This window comes from Charadrius vociferus, unplaced genomic scaffold (genome assembly GCF_000708025.1).
Source record: "Charadrius vociferus isolate BGI_N301 unplaced genomic scaffold, ASM70802v2 scaffold195, whole genome shotgun sequence".
Taxonomy (NCBI): Eukaryota; Metazoa; Chordata; class Aves; order Charadriiformes; family Charadriidae; genus Charadrius; species Charadrius vociferus.
In genome coordinates this window covers 4,826,449-4,848,888 of record NW_009648539.1, presented here as the reverse complement: position 1 = coordinate 4,848,888, position 22,440 = coordinate 4,826,449, and the positions used below count along the sequence as shown (strand labels likewise).

General features: G+C 40.5%; 1 protein-coding gene across 1 annotated transcript in view; it reads right to left on the bottom strand.

Moving 5' to 3' along the window:
• The window catches only part of ANKS6 (ankyrin repeat and sterile alpha motif domain containing 6), a 54,268-nt gene that overhangs the window by 21,815 nt on the left and 10,013 nt on the right, over positions 1 to 22,440 (bottom strand). The window contains exons 2-6 of the mRNA XM_009885921.1: positions 19,000 to 19,499; positions 13,951 to 13,995; positions 9,580 to 9,784; positions 4,208 to 4,314; positions 2,559 to 2,707 (exon numbers count right to left, since the gene is read on the bottom strand). Coding sequence (XP_009884223.1) covers positions 2,559 to 2,707; positions 4,208 to 4,314; positions 9,580 to 9,784; positions 13,951 to 13,995; positions 19,000 to 19,499 — 1,006 coding nt within the window. The remainder of the gene's footprint in view (positions 1 to 2,558; positions 2,708 to 4,207; positions 4,315 to 9,579; positions 9,785 to 13,950; positions 13,996 to 18,999; positions 19,500 to 22,440) is intronic.

Below are 22,440 nucleotides of genomic sequence, written 5' to 3'. Positions count from 1 at the left end.
GACAACTGCACCTATAACCTCCATCCACACCACATAATTGGAGACTGTTAAACGAGAAGACCCGTCTTCTCTTAAAATAAAATTTATTCAAATATTTACACTCTTACACATTTTTACAGGCAGATAGCACAAGATGCTTTAATTATTTAGCAGGACATTTCTCTAGACTATACGAGACCTATAGGCTATATTAAGAAGACCTATGCAATCTGTAGTAAAGATTATGTGGCTTGCAGGCAAGTCACATTATAAATATCTTCTGATTATTTCTTAGTAAAGCTTCTTCTTCCCTTTCTAGAACACTTAAAGAAAATAATAGTCATGTAAAGGTGATGATACTTAATCAAGGCAGCTTTACGTGATATCCAATCCAGATAACACATTATCCTAGTTTACTCTTCATTCTTAGCCATTCATTCTCACCATACATATTCCCCTCTCTCCTTAGCATTTAACATTTTTCAACTGCTTACTCATATATGTCTTCCCAACTGTCATACCGTAGAACTACGTAATATAAACTGTTAACTTATTCCCTGTAAATCAATCCTTCTAGCAGATGATCATTAAAAAGATTTTAAATCTGCACAGAGCATTAGTAATGGACAGAGTTCTAAGACCTTTGTATTTGTTTGGAGCCATAACTAATAAAGATTTACGTTATTTTCAGCAACAAAGACCTGATGGAAAAAGGCAAGAGAGACAAACAGTTCCGAGAATGCAATAAAACCCACTCAATTCAGCATTTATTCACCTTCCAAAAGGAATTGAAAGGGAAAAAAAAATCCATCTAGTTTTAACACAGAGTACAATGAGCTTATAAAAGAGGCTGCTTGCACAATGTGGTTTGTTTGTTACAGGAGCAAGCAAGCTTCAGTGAACAAAAAGATCACTTCTAACTTCCTATCATCTTTGTTACTCCTCTTCACAGTGCTTCTGCTTTGTTAACATATGCTCACACCACAAACTAACCCAAAATTACAGTAAGTACAGCCACTCTGCTACCATACAAAATACTACTGCTCTCCAGCAAGAAAGGAATGATGGTGGAGAGGTTCATGTTGTTCCTCTGGTGTTCAGAGTATGGTGGTCTGAGCTCTGAAGTTTCTGGTCTGCTGTTGCAGATGGTTGTGGCCTCTCCATATGCCCGCTATATCACACACATACAGAGGCTGGAATAAAGGGCTTTAAACTAGACTGAGGCAGCCAAGTAACAAAAATGCATTTGTGGTTAAAATTAGTGTCAGTCCAACAGCTGAAATCTAGTAGCAGTGGGAGAAGGCAATAGTATCAAAGAACAGAAAAACAGTGTTGCAACTCAAGAAATACCTTAGACATTTGTAACAATATTAGGAATGAAAGAAGAAGAGGAAGAACTGGAAACCTCTGCCCTGAAACAACTTTAATCTAAAAAAGAAACTGAGTGTGATTCATTCAATTCACACTGCTCCAATATTGACACTGCGAGTACAATTTGCTGAAGAAGCACAGACAGGAAGCAAAGAAAGGAAATAGAATTTTTGGATATGGAAAAGGCAGAATTTTGTTTTCAAGTCCACAAAATGGTGAGAAACAAAGTAGTTAACAGTTCCTGTGTAAAAGGGGTAAAGAATGAGATCATGGCTATCCACTACATAATCAGTAGGTAAAGGAACAAGGGTCTGTATTATGCATAAATTACAAATAAATGAAACACATAACAAAATAAAAAGTCTTCTTGTTAATGACAAAAGTGATCAAATACAAGACACAGAAAACTGGTTTTTTTTAAACTTCAAAAGCAACCTACTTGTAATCAGATATTTTAGTATGAATACCATTAACAGAAGGAAGGTAGGAATATATGTACACTTGCTTAACAGACTAAAAATATTTAAAAGAGCTTACATGAATTAAAACCAGACTAGATTGATTAAAATTACTCTAGAGTAATTATAGACAACACAAGCTCTGAACAAATTTTATCTTCAAGATAAGTTAAGAGGATGGAAGAAATTACAGAAATTAGGCAAAAGGCAAACACGTAATCACTACCCCCAAGAAGAAAATCTGAAAATTTACTGGTCAAAAAGTTTAACTTGAAAGGACATCACTGAAAAAACAAATCCTCACAGCAATTCCACTCCAATTTCAAAGAAAAAAAATAGCTATAAGAACAGTCAACTAAAATTGGAGTACATGTGGATTTTAATGGTGGGTTTAAAATTAAGATCACAATCAAAATTCAGTTCCAAACTTTTGAGCATTGTACCTTCCACAACTTAATTATGAGATCTATGTCTAGGAACTGAAACGCTTCGATGCAAACTCTTACTTAAAAGTCTTCCCTTTGCTTTGCCTTCTGACAAAGAAAAAAGCTGAACGCATGCTATATTTCATAAAAACAGGAAGCACAGTCAACGAGGAATTCAGAGCTATTCCCCCCACCCCCCAAAAAAAAAAAAACCAACCACCCAGTTACATATTAGATCCGAAGTACTTTTTAGCAATGACTTCCTCTGCTTCATTCATTACAGGAAACAATTCATCGGTTATTTATTAAAAGTGAATGTGTTTACCTTTAGACCTCCTTTGTCATCTGGCAACATTGGAACATTTAAGGATTGCCTACTTCTGGAACAAGGCAAAGATGATCTATTGTTCAGTTTATTCTTGTCTTTGTCTACTTGCATGCATGCTGATGCCAGTAACCGTACAAGCTCCGTGTCTAAAAGAAAACAAATTAAGATAATGTTTAATGTTTTCTTTCCCAAATTATGACTGATATGACTGATTATGACTTTCCCTATAAATCCCATGTAAGTAATAATTGATCTACCTCTCAAACACAAAGCAGATGAATCCCCAAAACCTCTTTTCTTGGCCTGTGCTTCCCACCCCTTCTCCCCACACAGTGAGCTGCAGTCTTACCATCACCTCTCTAAAGGTATTTATCAATATAAATAAACATGCTATTCAGTCAGAATCAGTCATGTGTGACCAAGTGAACTGCCTCCTCTCGCACTTTGTAGAAGTTAAGAACAGCATTGTGATGCTCCCTTTTCTCACCTGACGGAGAAGAGAGTAGAGAAAAATGAATATTCTTTCTTCAAGTGTAGGTTGCAGAAAAGAAGCTTGAAATTAAATCCCAAAGAGAAAGGAGATGTTCAGCCTGGACAATGAAGGGACTGAAAAGACACAGTAAGAAAAAAGGTGGACCAAAAAAGTGGTGGACCAAAGAGGAATAAAAAAGAACAAGTATGACATGAGGAAAGGAAAGCAAAAAAAAAAAAAAAAAAAAAAAGGAAAAAAAAAATCTGTAAAAGTGTATTTTATACAGAAATCAGGAAAAACTTTCAGAAGGGCAGACAGAACTGACCTATATATTCCTCTCGCTGAACAGGTAACAAGACAAATTACTCTGTCCTACAGTAAGTTAGTTATAAGAAAAAAGTATTCACTGTATTTGTTTTCTAAAATATCATACTCTTAGTGACCTACTTTTGACAAAGGGAAGGTGTCCACTAGTGACCAAAACCACCAAAATGAGTAAACACAGAGAAAACAAACATTTATTCCAACAGCAGTAGTGGATTTTGGCTTCAGATAAAGCGATTCAGGTACCAGGCAAGGCAAGGTTAACAATAATAAATCACACAGGCTAAACAAACTACAACGAACCCCAAATGTGTTTCATTGAAGCCTCCCCAAAACATGCTGCCTTTTTCTAAAGCACCCCCATAGAAACAACCTCAGCCCTGAAGTGTGATTTATTCTCAGCCTTTACAGACCCACTGAGAGGTTCAGCCAGGAATTCACTAGTTTTGTTCTGACTGCGCTCTCTTTAGTGCTGTCCCTTTACTGTTGTTTACCAAGCAGAAATTTCTGGCTCCAGTTGATCACTCTGTGCTAATGACACGACAGAATATCTGGGCCACCACAGTCAAATGCCACCAAACTGGCTCTGGTAACACAAACAACACGTTTTGGAGCATCTTCAAAAACAAAGGCAACAGGGATTTGCAAAATCTGTTATCCCATATATGTATACATTCATCTAACCAATTAACTCAAAACCCACCATTTTTCAGGCAGCATCCTTTCTTGATCCAGTCCAACATGGACCTCGGCTGATACTTCCTAGCAACTTTAATGTATTTTCTAGATTGGAAGTGATGTTAATTGGTTCATGTTGTAAATTTCTGCAGTGGTCTTTGAAATAACATACCTGGATCATTCAGCAGCATTATCAGGTCAAAAGCTGTGTATCCATTTTTTGCACGAAGATTGACGTCAGCTCCTTGATTTAACAAATACTTTACAACTTCTTTGTTTCTTTGAGGGAAGAAAAAAAAAGCATTGCTCATGTTACAATAAAAAAAAAAAAAAAGAGAAAACCCTAATACTCCATTTTCATTCTTTCATATCACTGCTCGTCAATTAAACATCAGTTTTACCTTTTCTATAGCTAACCAAGTCTAAAATTTGTCCACAAAGCTATTCAGAAGCTTCCACGATTCCTTTGTCAGTCACTGTTTACTCACTATGAATTACATTAATCAACATGCAGAAAGTCAGTCTAAAAAACCTAAACTGCTTCTTAAGGTGACCCTTTCGAACTGACTCTGGAATTTATTGCAAACACATTCCCAATGGAAGGCCATTAATGCCTAGGGCAAAAAAGCAGAAGGAAAGAAAAAGGTCAGTCCCATAGTCATCATATACCATCACTAGTACTTCAACACAACTTCATATTCAGAACACTTAAGAAATTGCATATAAAAAAGCCAAACTGACTGAAGATAATTTATAAACTCCACCAGTACTTCACTTAGAGATATAAAATACATAATTGAGAAGGCACATTATCACTTCCCTGAGCTGTTTAAAATGCAAAACCAATCAGCATTAAATGATAACCAGCACAAGCACCTTCCAACAAAAGCTCATAAAAGCTAGTTGCATGAAAGGAACTCACCATCCCATTCCCATTAGCCCCTCTCCCCTCATACACCTGAATAAATAAGCAGGACTTGCCTTGTGAGTTAAAAACAATACTGCAATTCAGCCCACAAAACAAGCAAACAGACAACAAAGCTAGGAAAAAAAATATTTAATACAAAACTCCTCCTGAGCAGAGACTGACCTCATATAAAAACAAACTCTGACACTCATAAGCAACACAGAACAAAAATGTTAAGTAAAATAGCTGACTGCAAACTCTAATACTGAAGCTGACAAACAGATCTCAGCCACTCCACTTCAGAGCTTTACTTCTTATTGCATAAATTAAGTTTTCACTTCTGAACTCACTACAGATAAAAATCAACCTAAAATGGAGGAGGAATGTTCCTCCTCTCTTCTAACAAAATTCTGCTTACCCCCACCACAGCTCGTCTGCGTACTTCCCATTACTCTTCTTCTCTTCCTTAAAACTGTGTCACCCCCTCATCCTGCTTTCCAGTCCTGCACCTTGAGGGCACATAGAGACGCAATCCTTTAGCGTCCCTCACTCACACAGACCTTGTCTGCTCTGTCCTTCAAACCAGAGACCCTCCACACCACTCTTGGTCCTGACAAGGGGTAAGGTGAGGCTCTGAGGAGTCTAAAGATTTCCAGTTGTTACAGAAATTTGCAACTGGCTCATGCCAGCCAAGGAGAGAAGCTAGGACGTAAAGTATAGAATTACAAGGGTAAATATTTATTCACGCAGATGAGGTGCCCCAGCCAAATCAGGGCACGCTGAATGTGGTTTTACACAGGGTTCTTGTACCTTTCAAGCATTCAGGTACAACACAATTTGAATAATCACCAACATCCACACTATCAATTACTAATCATGGTAAAACTTTGCAAAGCAACTCTATTTCTGCAGCATTCTTGCTGTTTTGTCTCTTCATCCACGTATCCCTGGAGTCGCTCTTGCCATGGTTACTTATCTATGATGCCAGACAACAATGACAGGGTTTCAAAGATTTCTAAGAGGGGCTATGATGCTGCTGTTATCTTGGTTGACTAGGGGTATCTTTTATCCTTCATGGAAAGCTCTTAAGCTTCCAAGAAGCCAAGTCCTTACTTCCAGGGATGGGATGTCCTTCTACTGAGCTGGTCTTCTTTAGTTTGTTTTACTTAAGCATGAATAATATCAAAGTCTCCAATAAAATTCCACTACCTCAAACACTAAGTGTATTAACAAAATTAATACACTTTCATACTATAAAGATGGATTCATATTATAGGGAAGGGAATTTTCAAAACACAGTCTTCCAGGAAACTGAAAGGGCAGTATCTGAACACATGCAGCACTCAGCTGCACTCTGTGCTTCCATTGACAAGATAAGCCCCCGAGTACAGGCAAGGGGACATGCCAGCAGCCCCGCACATCGCTTTCTGCTAGCTGCTTCTATTCCACCTGTGCACCAGGGTGGCTGCTGTTAAGCAAAATGGCCTCACCAGAAAAACTGATCTTCAGGCACTTTTGTGAAATGCCTATTGCTACCATCAGTACTGTGTTGGTGAAGAAGCAGAGAATCTCATCTTAGAATCATAGAACAGTTTGGATTGGAAGGGACCTTAAAGATCATCTAGTTCCAACCCCTCTGCCATGGCCAGGGACACCTCCCACTAGACCAGGTTGTTGCTCAAAGCCCCATCCAACCTTGAGTGTTTCCAGAGATGTTTCCAGGGATCCACAACCCCTCTGGGCAACCTGTTCCAGTGTCTCACCACCCTCACAGCAAAGAATTTCTTTCTACTATGTTTCTTTCTTCTTTCTTTCTACTTTCTTCTTTCTTCTTTCTTTCTACTATCTACTATCTAAATCTACCCTCTTCCAGTTTAAAACCATTACCCCTCATCCTATCACTGCACACCCTGACAAAGAGTTCCTCCCCATCTTTCCTGTAGACCCCCTTTAGGTACTAGAAGACTGCTATAAGGTCTCCATGGAGCCTTTTCTCCAGGCTGAACAACACCATCTCTCTCAGCCTGTCTTCACAGGAGAGGTGCTCCAGCCCTCTGATCATCTTCGTGGCCCTCCTCCAGACTTGCTCCAACAGGTCCATGTCCTTCTTATGCTGAGGGCCCCAGAGCTGGACACAATATTACAGGTGACAAGTAGAGAGGCAGAATCACCTCCCTCAACCTGTTGGCCACACTTTTAATGCAGCCCAGGATGCAGTTGGCTTTCTGGGCTGCAAGTGCACACTGCCAGCTCATGTTGAGCTTCTCATCAACCAACACCCCCAAGTCCTTCTCCTCAGGGCTGCTCTCAATCCATTATCTGCTCAGTCTGTGTTTGTGCTTAGGATTGCCCCAACCCGTCTTGCCCTTGGCCTTGTTGAACTTCATGAGGTTTGCACGGGTCCACCTCTCCAGCCTGTCCAGGTTCTTTTGGATGGCATCCCTTCCATCCAGCATGTGGACAGCTCCACACAGCTTGGTGTTCTCAGCAAACTTACTGAGGATGCACTTAGTCCCACTGCCCATATCACCAACAAAGATGTTAAACAGCACCGGTCCCAGTAACAACCCCTGAGGAACACCACTCATCACTGGTTGCCACTTGGACATGGAGCTGTTGACCGCAACTCTTTAAGTGCGGCCATCCAGCCAATTCCTTATCCACCAAGTGGTCCATCCATTAAATCTACGTCTCTTCAATTTAGAGACAAGGATGTTGTGTGGGACAGAGTCCAATGCCTTGCACGAGTCCAGACAGATGTTATCAGTTCCCTTATGCACCAAAGCTATAACCCCATTGTAGAAGGCCATCAAATCTGTCCGATATGATTTGCCTTTAGTAAAGCCATGCTGGCTGTCATTGATCACCTCCTTATTTTCCATGTGCCTTGGCATAGTTTTCATGATCTTGCCAGGCACAGAGGTGAAGACTGACCGGCCTGTAGTTCCCGAGGTCTTCTTTTTTTTCCTCTTTTTAAAAACATGGCTTATGTTTCCACTTTTCCAGTTGGCAGGAACTTCACTGGATTGATACGACTTCTCAAACATGATGGATAGCGGCTTAGCAACTTCATTCGCCAGTTCCCTTGGGACCTGAGGATGTATCTCATCAGGTCCCATGGATTTATGCACCTTCAAGTTCCTCAGATGGTCTCAAACCTGATCTTCTCCTACAGCGGGCAGCACCTAACTCTCCAAGTCCCCGCCTTTACCCTTTGCGACTTGGGCAGTGTGACTAGAGCACTTGCTGGCAAAGACTGAGGCAAGAAAGTCGATGAGTACCTCAGCCTTCTCCATATCCCAGGCAATCAGGTCTGTTTCCTTCCGGAGGGCCCACATTCTCCCTAGTCTTCCTTTTATCACTGATGTTCCTGTAGAAGCTTTCCTTGTTGCCCTTGGCCAGATTTAACTCCACCCGGGCTTTAGCTTTCCTAACCTGATCCCAGGCCAGACTTAACTCCACCCGGGCTTTAGCTTTCCTAACCTGATCCCCGGCTGCTCAGACAATTTCTCTGTATTCCTTCCAGGCTACCTGTCCTTGCTTCTACCCCCTATAGGCTTCTTTCTTCTGTTTTGAGTTTGTCCAGGAGCTCCTTGTTCATGCATGCAGGCTTCCTGGAGTTTTTGCCTGACTTCTTTGTTGGGATGCATCACTCCCTGAGCTTGGAGGAGGTGATCCTTGAATAGTAACCAGCTCTATTGGGCCCCTCTCCCCCCCAGGGCTTTATCACATAGTACTCTGCCAAGCAAAGTACCTACATGTGGACCATCTTATGCAGGTCCCAGGAACTACTTCATAAAATTTTCACAAAGCAATGACAACTTGACCTCCCATTTTTCCCCTTTGTTGCACTTTCATAGTCCAATGAGATTTGTTGAATAAAGATAAAAGCTGGAGCAGAATATCTGTATTTGTACAATTAATGTAAGCATTCCCAGGCAGTGAAGTGAATCTTCACCTCCATGAGGGCCTCGTCTACAGAAATGGAGAAAAGTTCACCTTCCTAAACTGAATATCCTGTATTCTGACAACGTCAAGTATATGACAGAGATCACATGTGAAGTACCAGGCCAATTTCTGGAATCTGACTCTTTAAGTGTCTACCTGCATTTGTAACACAGCTTTAGAGAAAACGACAATCAGTTCTCCAGTGGGCACATTTCAGAAAACTCTATGAAAACTAAAGGCTGAATAGAGGAACACAAGAACGGGTTTAAGACTAGATAATAAGGCATATAGAAGGGAGATTGCCTTGAAGTTTCACAACTTGATGTAGGCCTACAACCCTGGCACAAAGCAATACTCTCTTACAAAACACTAAAAAACATCGAAAGATGGAAGTTGGAATTTGCACTAAAGCTCCTAGTGCCTGCCTGAAGCACCATGTTCCTAGCACTTACTAAGCAAGATTCAAGTTCCCAAATGTGCTACTCATTCTGAAATACAAATTTCATCCAGGTCTGCTCTGAAAAGCAGAGTGCAGTGCAAGAGTCATGAAAAACTGATGCCACAAGTCTCTCAATTTCTTGTAAGATTCCTCTGTTTCGAGAGTCAGTATCAAAAAGATTTTTTTCTACTGGGACGTAAGAAGAATGAATCTTCTTTACTGCTAGACACAAAGACAGCATGTATCTTACCCATGGTATGTGGCCTGCATTAGTGCTGTCCAGCCATGAACATTATCCTGTTTGTCAATATCAGCATTCTTCTCAACAAGAAGCTGAACAAGGGACAGCTGTCCAGTTACAGCCCCAATCATTAATGGAGAAGCACCATCAACATTGGTAATATTGACCTGACACGGGTCTTCATCAATGATCTCTTTAACCAGCTGAAAGTTTCCTGTAAAACAGTGATAAAACATAATCCACATGAGCATCAGAGAACTGCTTAGCCACTGAATTCATATGCATTTTGATTTGCTGACATTGGTCTACATTTAGTGGAATTAAAACAGAAAAAATAAAGTACTAAAGCAAATGCAACACTAAAGCTAAATATTTGTATTGAACTTTGGTCTTTTAGTTGATCAGTACATCGCCCCGGGCTACGTAAAATCGTGGCATAAGCACGAAGCACTGCTTTCCCTCATTTTTCCCTACCTGTACACTTATAGTACAACCCCATTCCAAGAATCATTTTCTGACATTAACAACTAAGCTATAAACGCTGTAGAAAATGCAGTGCATCCCACATATGAAGACACAAGTAGGGAATATTTCTATTAAGTTTCCATAAGATGATGTCATGCAAGGAAAACTTATGATGCTGAGACACCATGATTTGTCCTTCAGCAGGGTGAGGATCCCTGTCGCAATTCCATAGACTGAAATCACAGAAAGCAAAAATTTCAGAAGCAAAGAGATTGGGTACAAAGGCACTCTGAAAGGTGGTGGCGGCCATCCTTGCCTTAAGCAGATAGAACAATACCCTACGTCACACTGACACGTAAGTTCCTCTTACAAAGGTGGTTCACTGATTCTAAAAACTTCTACTCATACTATTCCACAACCTCCCAAGGAATTAATCTATGCCAGCTCTCAACTTTCTTATATTCAGAAGGTTTTTTTTAACTCTGCCTCCAATATTTAAACTACATCTCCAATGCAAAACTTCCCTTTCCCTTGCTCAAGAGTAATGCATTATTCCTATCATCTTTCCAGTTCTTTACAAGCAAACCTAACATTCAAGTTTCCACATAAAAAGGCTGGTAGCCACCGAGTTCTTGTCTAGGTTATGAAAAGCAGTACAAAATATGCTACTGAACATATTTTAACCAGGTTGTGGATTTTTTTGTAAATCTTAATAAAGGTAGGAACAAGCACTTTTTAAAAATTTATGAGGCAGTCAGGGTCATCTTAAGCAGAGAACTTAAGCTCACCCAGCTCCCTTACTTTTTTGATGACATATGGCAGGCAAAAGCAGGGAAGAAGCTAAGAGGAAAAAAAAAGTTCTGTGACCAAATATGTAACACTGCAGGAACAGAGGCAAGAAGCAGCACATCAACTGTCATGCAAACAAAAAAACCCTCACCTTTAAAAAACCTTCAGATGGTAAACTGCTTCATGACACAAGCTGCCTTCAATTCAATCACAGGCATGAACATTTTCCTTGGAAAGTCAATCAGAATCCCAGACAACCCCTGCAGGCACTTGAATGTGCTCACTGAAACTAACATCCACCCATGCAACTCAGCTAATTTCTTGAAACAGGAAAGATACAAAAGCACAGAACTAGTTTTTTTATGTCCCGATTAAGCAAAAGACAGCAGGTGGCTTTTTTAGCACAGATCTGCATCACAGACTTTGTTAAACAGAAACCCTGGAACCTACAGAGACTCCAGAATTGACTTTGAACTCTGGCCTGAACACTTCTTAAACTAGTGAGTTGTTTTTTTAACAGTGCTGCCACCCATAGCAAAGTACTTGAGAAAAAAACAAAAGAAGTATGCTGACCAGTATTCATTTGGCTCCCCTCATAAGACTCCCTCCGATCGAGCACCAACGTTTATAAATCTCAAACTAAAAGTCACGGGGGTACAAGAAGGGCAGCTGAATTCTTTAAAATGTAACAGACCTGAGGCCTTCCCAGGAAGAGGTTTTGGTAGCCGTCGTGGTTTAACCCTGGCCAGCAACTAAGCACCACACAGCTGCTTGCTCACTTCCCCCATGGTGGGATGGAGGAGAGAATCAAAAAAGCGAGAAAAGTTGTGGGTTGAGATAAAGACAGTTTAGTAAGTAAAGCAAAAGACATGCACACAAACAAATTAAAACAAGGAATTCACTCACTACTTCCCATGGGCAGGCAGGTGTTCAGCCCTCTCCAGGGCTCCATCATGCACGACAGTTACTTGGGAAGACAAATGCCGTAACTCTGAATGTCCCCCCCTTCCTTCTTCTTCCCCCAGCTTTATATGCTGAGCATGACGTCATATGGTATGGAATACCCCTTTGGTTAGTTGGGGTCAGCTGTCCCCGCTGTGTCCCCTCACAGCTCCCTGGGTGCCCCCCACCTTCTTGTTGGCAGGCCAGTATGAGAAGCTGGCTTAGCACCAACCAAAATATTGGTGCGTTATCAACACTATTCTCATACTAAATCCAAAGCACAGCAGTTACTGGAAAGAAAATTAACTCTATCCCAGCTGAAACCAGGACAGTAGCTTACGTGTGAGAGAGAGAGATAGAGAGCGAGCAAGCTCCCAGTACTGCTACCTATCACCTCTTTCTTGTCCACTATTATGTTTGTCCATTTCTAGTTCTGGAAGCCTGAAAAGCCATGAAGTTCCTGAGGCAGTGGCTTATGATGGTTAATTGAAAAGCAACTGTTAAACTGCTGTGCCAAACCCAGGACAAGATCTGAACACTAAGGCCAGGCTTGACCATTTAAAACACACCTCTAACTTTTCAACAGGAATGCAGTAACAATAAAACTTGGAAGATAATTGTCGATTTAAAGATGCATTGCGGAAATCCATTTGAACAGATGTTGGGATAAAATGGCATTTTCCTTCACAAAAATCATTAATTTACAAATAATAATAATAAAAAAAGATCTAAAAATCCATCAGAAACTCTGAAAGTTATTGACTCAGAGCTCTCTTCAGATTGCAGATCCCTGTTGAAAGCAAGGTGAACCACACCAAAGGCCTCATGATTATGTTACAGTCAGGAATGGGTACATGGACAAAAAAGCTGAAATGAGAGGCAGTTGTGCTTAATCCTATAGCTCACTTACTCTGTATGTACCTATCACAGCCAGAAGGGGTAGTGCCAGCTTTCAGTGCACTATGACTAGATTTTCTATGCCACAGACACAGAAAGACAGCCCTAGTAAGGATTATTAGGTCCACTACAATACACAAGGCTGTATTACCAATGTTTCCTTATTGTTTGGGGCATCTTAGTCCCAAGCGAGGGCAGCTGACTGGACAAAAAACAAATCTCTTAGGTCTCATGGGACACCTCTCATGACGTCACTGGACATAAGATTTAATTTCACATGAGAATGACAACTTCCAATATTTAAAAAAAAATAAAAAATCAATAGATCTATCAGGAACTTTTCTTTATGGCTGAGTGACTATTTTTTTCTGACTGTCTGTATAGCTAGGGCTGCTAGCAACAGGCTAAATGTGCTATTAGCTGAAAATGTGCTAATAGCTGAAAATATATTTAAATGGCAAAATACTGATTGTAAGAGCAGTAGTAAGATAAGGTTCAAGTACTGAATCTCTCTAACCTGCCAAAGAGATAGCGAACAGTGCAGAGTTTTCTGACCAGTGACACTATCAGGAACCTCAGAAAAAAGTGAATAGTCCTGTTTCCCATCCCAAAGCCATCAGATAGTAAGCCTCAAGCCAAAGCCATCATTTCAGCACTTTTCCTATGCTGGAAGATCCAGGAAAATAGGTAACCAGAAAGCAGTCTGCCATCCACCACGGCTGTAACCCATCAGAACCTGAATGAAATTTAAATCAACAGGACGGCACTCACTCTTTCTGTTTGCCATGGAGCAGTTTTAGCAGTTGTGTGCTCATGAAAGTCACTCTTGCTCATGAAAGTACATGCAAGATCTGAGACACTTAATTCTTTTCTTGAAGCAACTTTAAAGAGCAATTACAATGCTAATATGGAGTAGAGGCCAGCATAGTTTTTTGCGCCACTTAGCACTTTTGTTTTCATACTTCCAAGTTTACCAAGAAGGCAAAAAAAAAAATCTTATTAAAGGTAGCATGGCCTTGGAAACACTAGAACTACTAAATTACACCATTTTGGCATGATGTGCACAACCAAGAGTTTTCTTATGTTGGAACCAGATTTTCTTATATTGGAATGTGAAGAGAAATAAATACAAACTACAGAAATACATGCATTTTTTAAATGAAAAGAAAAATAAGGAACCCAAAGTTGTGTAAAAACAGAACACACCTCAGCTTCACATGTTAACAAACAAACATGCCCTGAAGCTACAAGAACCAGATGTGGCAGAAGAGTCCTATCAGTACTTACCCAATTTCAAAGCATGAAAGACATCAGGCTGCCTCTTTTCTGTATCTGGAAGAAATATAAATATTTCTATTAGCAATCATTAAAAAAGCAAAAATTTCTAGTAAAATTTTTATAGCAAAAACTATTAAAAAATTTACACAAAGGTACTATAAAAAGTATGTTTGGACATACATTTATTAAGAACAAAGAAAGCACTGATAACCTTTCTATTCCCTTTGGGAAGAATGACTCACCTGTACAGTTCTCTGCGCAGAGTTAAAGCTACAAATTATAATAAAGCACCAGAACAGGCTTTTGCCTTTCAACTTCCATTCTGTATCAGGAAATTGCATTTGGAAACTTCTGTGTTTCCGGTCTGGAAGACTAAAATATCAATTAAAGAACCACAGTATGGTTCTGTGGTCTGGTGTAATCCTCTGTACAACAGCAAACAATCAAAGAATACAGGATTATTTCAAAAGGTGACTCAAAAAGAGTTTTACAAGATGTCCCATTTTTATTTCTTCAGTTAATTTGTGAAGGTCACAAAAATAACAGCGATAATTTAACGACACAGCTTTCTATTTGTGCATTAACAGAATATCCTTCAGCTCCCAGATGATCATCCACATAATAAGAACTGTTATTATTACAAATTTTAGTATTTGAAGTGAAGGATCTTTCCTTCAACATGCCCTCAAAGTACTTTGAAACTGATGACACTATGTAACATGAGGAAAAAATAGTGACATATTTGCAACTTCTACTCAAGACAGAAAAAATATATCCTCCTCCATCTTCCAAAGCATTATTGATACTACACAACCAATGGGGTAAAAAGATTTTAAGAATGTCAATGGGATATTGAGAGATTCCTGAGCCTGATTCTACTGTTTTTATGATAATACAGAAAAGGTTATTGTTCACAGCTTGACTCCAAATGAAGTAATTTAAAATGCTGAACAAAAGCAATTGCTAGAAAGCCCCCCAAAAGCATGAGAAACTCTTCTTTTAAGACTAGGAAAGAGAGGTGTGGGTCCTATATTTTCTTCTTGTTCGGAAACTGATCTTACAGAAGGAACTGCGTATGATCTCACCATTGGAAAACAGATTTCAAAAGACTGGTTTAGAAAAGGACTCCGTACTTGGCATGTGAAAAGCTTGGAAGAGAAGCAGCCTCAGGGAGCAGGAGATGCCAGAAGAAAGGAGTAACATCCAAGTAAGCTGAAGCAAGAACAGGGACAGAACATGGGCAACACCCAAGCCATTTCAGGTAATTTTGAATTTGTTACTGAAAACAGCACTGAGAAGAGAGTTGTTTTCTTTTGGGAGGCAATTTGCCCTATCTATGGCAATGGATCAGAAGACAAGTTCCTTTTCTACTGCCTTCCGTATGAGACAAAGGATCTTCTTTCTTCCCAGGATATACAAGACTCCAGTGCTAGGAGGAGACTGAAGCCATGGTCAAAAACCAACGCAGAAATTTGTGTGGAGGCTTAATATTTTTATCCCTCTCTCTGCCCCAATTAGTTACCACCCTTCTGCTGATAGAAACTCCCCATCAACAGAGGTGACAGGAACACTCACCTGCTTTAATGCAGCTCCAACCTCCTATCTTAAACAGACTTCTTCAATACTTTAAGTCGTATGACTGCAAAAGACTTTCAAGACTCATCAGGCCAACTCTGCCTGCACATATGTTCTGTACGGGCAAACACATGGGCAAAGTATAAAGTGCTGCACTAGCAAATCCCACAGATGTCTGCATACTGTACGTACTGTAGAGATGTCTCTCTGCGTACTGTAACCAGCTGATGTCTACTCCTCAGAGACTGGTCATGAGCAAACGTCTACAGTGAGCCAGCTGTCTGGTAGCATGGCTGTATGAAAGCCCTAGCTCCAACTTAACCTATGAGTCAACATCTGACTAAGTTAACACCTACTCTGAAGCAGAAATAAAAGTCAGATTTTTGCCTTTGTTTCTTAAAGTACAAGGGAAGCTTGACCTGCAGGAATGACACCAAACTTAAATAAATATTAACAATGTGGGGGATTGCAGACATGTCTACATGGCAGTGTAATACAGACATAATTAGGTAAGATTTAAATAAGCCTGTTTGGGTATCACAAGTGGCAGAGAGCTTAGAGTGGACTATCCTACTCTACAGGCTTTCTGCCACCATGGCTGCATGGGTGGTAGCACCTGGAAAAGGTTTTTTCTAGGGCTAGCCACATCCTTAGATTTCATAGTAAGTACTCCAAAGCTGAAAAATCCAGATGCAGCTCTTCTAAACTTTCTTGTTAAGCATCTCTCAGCACTGGTCTGCATCATAAAGCACAAATACCTTGAAAAGTGTCCCCAAACAGCCACATACAGAATAAGGTTTCCGTTTCTGAAATGATTTATTGACGTTCAAATGTCCAACACAGTGCCCAAAACAAAATGCCTGATTTCAGGAACAGTTTTAATGCATTTCAGTTAGCATAAACAAACATCTGGAGGAGGAAAAAGAAGCAAATTGACAATACTTTAACAAAAGAGGGACCTGGACAGGTTAGAGAGGTGGGCCCAAGCCAACCTCATGAAGTTCAACAAGGCCAAGTGCAAGGTCCTACATCTGGGAAAGGGTAATTGATCCCAAGCACAAATACAGGCTGGGCCGGGAATGGCTGGAGAGCAGCCCTGAGGAGAAGGACCTGGGGGTGCTGATTGATGAGAAGCTCAACACGAGCCAGCAATGTGTGATTGCAGCCCAGAAGGCCAACCGTATCCTGGGCTGCATCAGAAGAACTGTGGCTAGCAGGTCAGGGGAGGTGATTCTGCCCCTCTACTCCACTCTCGTGAGACCCCACCTGGAGTACTGCATCCAGCTCTGGAGTCCCCAACATAAGAAGGACATGGACCTGTTGGAGCAGGTCCAGAGGAGGGCCACAAAGATGATCAAAGGGCGGGAGCACCTTTCCTATGAAGAAAAGCTGAGAGAGTTGGGGCTGTTCAGCCTGGAGGAGAGAAGGCTCCGGGGAGATCTTATTGCGGCCTTCCAGTACCTAAAGGGGGCCTACAGGAGAGCTGGGGAAGGACTTTTTACTAGGGCATGTAGTGATAGGACGAGGGGGAACAGCTTTAAACTGGAAGAGGACAGGTTTAGATTAAACATTAGGAAGAAATTTTTCACTCTGAGGGTGGTGAGGCACTGGAAAAAAGTTGCCCAGAGAAGTTGTTGAGGCCCCATCCCTGGAGGTGTTCAAGGCCAGGCTGGACGTGGCCTTGGACAACCTGGTCTAGTGGGAGGTGTCCCTGCCATAGGCAGGGGGGGTGGAACTCGATGATCTTCAAGGTCCTTTCCAACCTAAACCATTCTATGATTCTAAACCTAACGTAAGATGTCAGTAACATTATTTTATAGAATCAGCTAAAAAGAAAAGCCAATTTGGAAAGGTATCCGAGAAAGATATCCACAATAAGTAAAAAATTTTTTAAAAACTAAATTCATTAACATTTCTTACTGACAGGTGACAGGAAGTAGGTTTAAATTTTATCTTCAATAAAAATAAAAATCCTAGGAAATTACATATAAACAACTAACAACAGAATATAAATTTGCTTAGTAATTAAAAAGAAACTTGGAAAATTACTGGTTAAGACACAAAATATACTATTCTGTCCTTTTGTTTGAGTGTGCAGTACTGCATACACTGCTTAAGACCGAAGGAAAAAATTTGTAGTTTAAGTTGGCTCACACCTTCCTAGGCCTTCAGCTAAGCTTCAGCCTCTCTCAACAAAATCTTGGATTTCTTACATCCTTCCACCCTCATGGATAAAGCTACATGACCACCACATATTATTTAATTACACAGTCACAAAATGTTTCTTTACCAATTCTCGTCGTGTTCACTGCCCATAGCATTACGGGCAAAATTAAAAAACATAAAAGCAGCATTTCTTCACTTCATTTTAACTGAGATTTGCATTGAAATAATGTTATTTTAATCTAGTTTTGTACATAAGAGAGTATAGTGCATGTGCCTATCTGTGTGTGTGTGCGCGCACACAGAGGCACGTTCACATTTGAGAGGAGGAGGTTACTTATAAATTTGCTGAAGTCATTTAAGTATTTTCCTCTCCTGCTAGGAACAGAAAAGTACAGGACATGCCAACTTGTTATTCATCCACAATAATACTTGGTTTTCTTAGAATACACAGTCTACTATCAAAGGACTTTGAGGAGGTTTCATACATTTAGAGAGCACTAGGAGAAACCGATAGGTGAACCTCATCTGGCTTTCTGCAAGGCAAGGCTTTCACAGGCTTTGTATGTGACACCCAGCGATGACAATCCAATGATGAGTTTCAGAAGGGCATTTAAACCCTGATTACAACAGTCAGAGATTGCACACCTCTACTAAATCACTCCAGGTCTAAGCTTCACCACCACAAAACATAGCATCCTATTTCCCATTCAAATTCTTCTAACTAAACTCACAGTTTTTTTATTTGGCTGCTATACAAAAAGGCCCTCCAGTATTGGACTTCCTGTCCTTAATGTGGACACTTTATTAATCACACCTCTTAACCACCTCCTCATGAAACTAGACAGATTGAACTTCTTCAGTCTTTACTTACAAGGCAGGTTTTCTAGATTTTATATCTTTCAGGTTTTCTTTGAGTCTGCAATATTCTTTCTTTGATATCCTATTCTGTTTTTGATGTCCCTTTTTCAGTGCCATTTCAAGTAGACCTTTGTAATTTTCTCCCTAAATGACCACCTATACCATGTGTTTTAAAAGCAAAAATAAATTTAAAACATTAAAACATTTTAAAATGTTTCAGGATTTTTATTTATTATTTATTTATTGCAGGACAGGAATCTCATCATGCTAACATGGAGGAAATCTGCTGAAGTTGGGTGTTTCTGCCTCACCCAAGGTAGGTGTACCTACTCCAACATTTTCAAAAGAGTCTAGATACACATTATAATAAACATCGTGTACATACAAAATAACCCCTTCAATTTCTAAATATGCAACCAAAACTTCAAGAAAGTAAAATAAAAAACTAATGCTCCATACCTGCCTGGGGTCTGATCGTTGTGAGAGATTCCAGGTAGTCCTTCATGTCTTTGTGTTTGAAGCCAACAGAGATTTCAAAAGGTGTTTTATGTAGTACATTCAGGTGATCTGGATTGGCACCCTTCTCCATGAGCTGTTGTGCCAAGCTCACCTTTCCACTAACAGCTGCCAGCATTAAAGGACTCCAGCCCATAGTCTTCACAGCGTAATTACAGTCAGCTCCCCAGTCTAGTAACAGATGTACCACTGCCTCATGTCCATGCTGAGCAGCTGCCATTAGTGGAGTGATATCGGGTAGGTCGTCTCTGCTGCTGCTAAGTACGTTTGTGCTAAAATGGTCATAATTGTCCACAAAAGCTCCAGATTCCAGCAATAATTTCACCATGCTGATGTGGCCGCCTCTGGAGGCCATTGTAAGGACACTGGCTCCTAACTTGTTCTGCGCATTGAGATCAGCACCATTCTCCAACAAGATGTGAGCCACACTTAGATGTCCAAACCTTGAGAGAAAGAGATAACGAGGAGAATTAACACCTTGGATGACAGAGGCTTCTCAAAGAAAACCAACATATTCTGAACACAGAAAACTTTGTTACCAAATTGGCATATTGACTAATAAGCTACGTGGGATCATGCACGCTTCACTGAATGTGACAGTGGTGACCTTACTGGAAGGGAGAAATCAACAGCTGAAGACTGTAAACTAAACCATTCCACATGTACCAATGACCATGCTCATAAACCAAGCACCTATTTTAGAGGATGTTCTGGTCAAAGCAGCAATGTGCTAGCCTCATTTACAACTGCAGGACATCAACACATAACTTCCATAAACCACAGAGTCACTTTCATCCTCTTATATCCAGGCCTGTATCACAATCAGGAATCAAAGACAGCTTGTGTGCAGCTATCTTAGTTAAGTACCCTCATCACTATTGAACAAGGAGAGTAAAAACTTCAGAGTCAATGCTAAAGAAGGGGAAAAAAAAAAACAAAAAACCACAAACATTTTATCAACTGGATAGCCAAACTTCTGTATTTGCATCACCCCTTGCTTTCCAGTTGTGAACCGTCGACAAACCCCCACAATGGAAGAAGGCTCAGAGAAGACAGGCAAGTGCTCATAAATAAAATAGCAAGTGGCGACAGCTGTTGTACAGAAAGCTGAACTTCTCTCAACACAAAGGGGAGCAGAAGGTGGCCTTTGTTTTAGAGGAACAGCTCTATCTGCAGAGTGGGACAACTGGCTGTGCAAATGGCCTTCCCGAAAACAATCAATAGGAAGTATTATCTTTCTGAGTTAGCCAGACCAACATGGGGGAAGTGTCTATGCAGCTCATCCCAACACAGAGCACCAAAACTCACAAACTAATGAAAGAAATTTTGAAGAGAGCAGGGAGCTTGAGCTGGCTTCCAGCAACGTGTTCCTTCCCGGCAACTGGGGACTCCCAACATTGTGATGTTGAGCATACAGGTACTGGTAATGGGCATGCTGTTTGTTTTGTGGTTCAACTGTAAGTTGCAGTTTCTATGTTACGTGCTTGTGTTACGATTTCAGGAGACTGCTGTATCACTAGGCTAAATCAAATTCCTGTGTAACATCAAATATCTTCCAATAAGCAAACTTGGTACTAAAGCATTAAACCCTTCTTGTGTGGAATATCCAAAACAACTTGGTCAGAGTATCGGACTCTGACACCAGTTTCACCAGTAACCCAGCTTTAACACAGCTTGACTATCAGAGGCTTTTGTAGTTTGTCAGTAAGCAAATGACAATCATGCATGCCATATACCCAACCAGCTACTTAACCATGAGAAAATGGAAACCCATTGCTGTTCTTCAGCTCAGCTATCCCACATTTTAATAAACATAATACATTGATAGGATGTGTACTTTTGTTGCAGATATCATGCATTTCTATATGCTTGAGCAGTGTTTAACACAATCAAGCTTTCATCCTGAAAGCAGCCTTTGTACACTGCAGCAAAGGAAATATTAGTTGAGGAAATCCCGAAGAATGCTGCTAACCACTAACAGCAGACAGGAGACCAAAACTCCCTAGTTTACTTTCAGAATGTACATATTTGCAGAAGGAAGCCTCCAGGGCCTGTCTAGTCCCTAGGTCTATCCCGGTAGCCTTCACTACGTCACCTCAGTAGAGCCTGCAGCCATTGTACACATGATTAATTTTATGCATATATGCTATCTCCTGTCCAATTTCAACAGGACTAACCACAGCCAGAAAATTAAACATGTGCATAGTTCGAAACCTGTGTTTATACAAACACTATGTTTCCTTTTTGGTTATCCATTAAAAAGAAAAAAGAAACGTGTTCTTCCACTTTAAGCTTCCTTTGCAGGTTTCAATGATATCTACAGTACTTTTCAAATGGCAGCAAGTAATTTCTTTAAAACAGTGAGAGAGCTATAGTAATTTGAGTTTATTGTTTTTAGAGAATAAGCGTACGGTTTTCATTAAGGGGAAAAAAAATATCTAAGAACATTCCTGCAACTTTTTTTCCCTTTCTTAACCTTCATAAAATAACAAAATTGGTGAACCTTGTGTTCCTTGTTCTTACTGGGAAACCAGCTGCGTGACTCATTCTTTGGGAACTTTCTATGGGCTTTAATTGAAAAGAGAAATGTTGACTTTGAAACAGACTCTTTTCTTCCACATATTTTAATGTTATGAAACAAGAAAAAACCCAAACCCAAAAAACATTTATCCTCTCAATTAAACATTCAGTTATTACAGGAAAAGACTGCCCTCCAACCTTGCAAAACACGTCTGTAAACCCAGAGGGTACTTGTATATATAAAGATAAGCGCCATACGGGAACCTCCCACAACCCAGCAGTAGGTTTCTCGAAGCACAGCGTCACTGATGCAGAAAGCAATCCAGTTTTGTCATTAAAAAACCTCAGCAATGGTTTTCTATATCCTCCGGCGAGCCATTTAAGAAAATACCAAAAAGCCAAGTGAAATGAATCATTTCTTGTTTGCTTCAGAATGTTTTATGTCAGAGGTGAGTTTTCAACAGGTAGGTAAGATAGAGACATGCCAAAAAGTAAAAATGACAGAAAATAAAGTGAGGGTGTACACATATCTTATTTCCACAGAAGGAAAGAGGAGTGTTTTCACGTTCAGGTTACCTCTGACTACAATTCTGCACTGGTTTTACCCAAGAAACAGCATCCGCAGATCCCATCACCGCACTGTTAACACGGACCGGGAACAACCTAACGCCCCGGTGTGCTACTTACCCAAATTTAAACCCTACAACCCCTCCTCACCCACCCTACCCCCCTCCGGGGAACCCAACAGGTGATTCCCCCTGGGATTAACTACACCAAGCAACGACCCACCGCGGCCTACAACATGGCGCCTCCCCGCCCGCCCGCACACACGATGACTCGCCTGGGACAACCGCCACCCCCCAC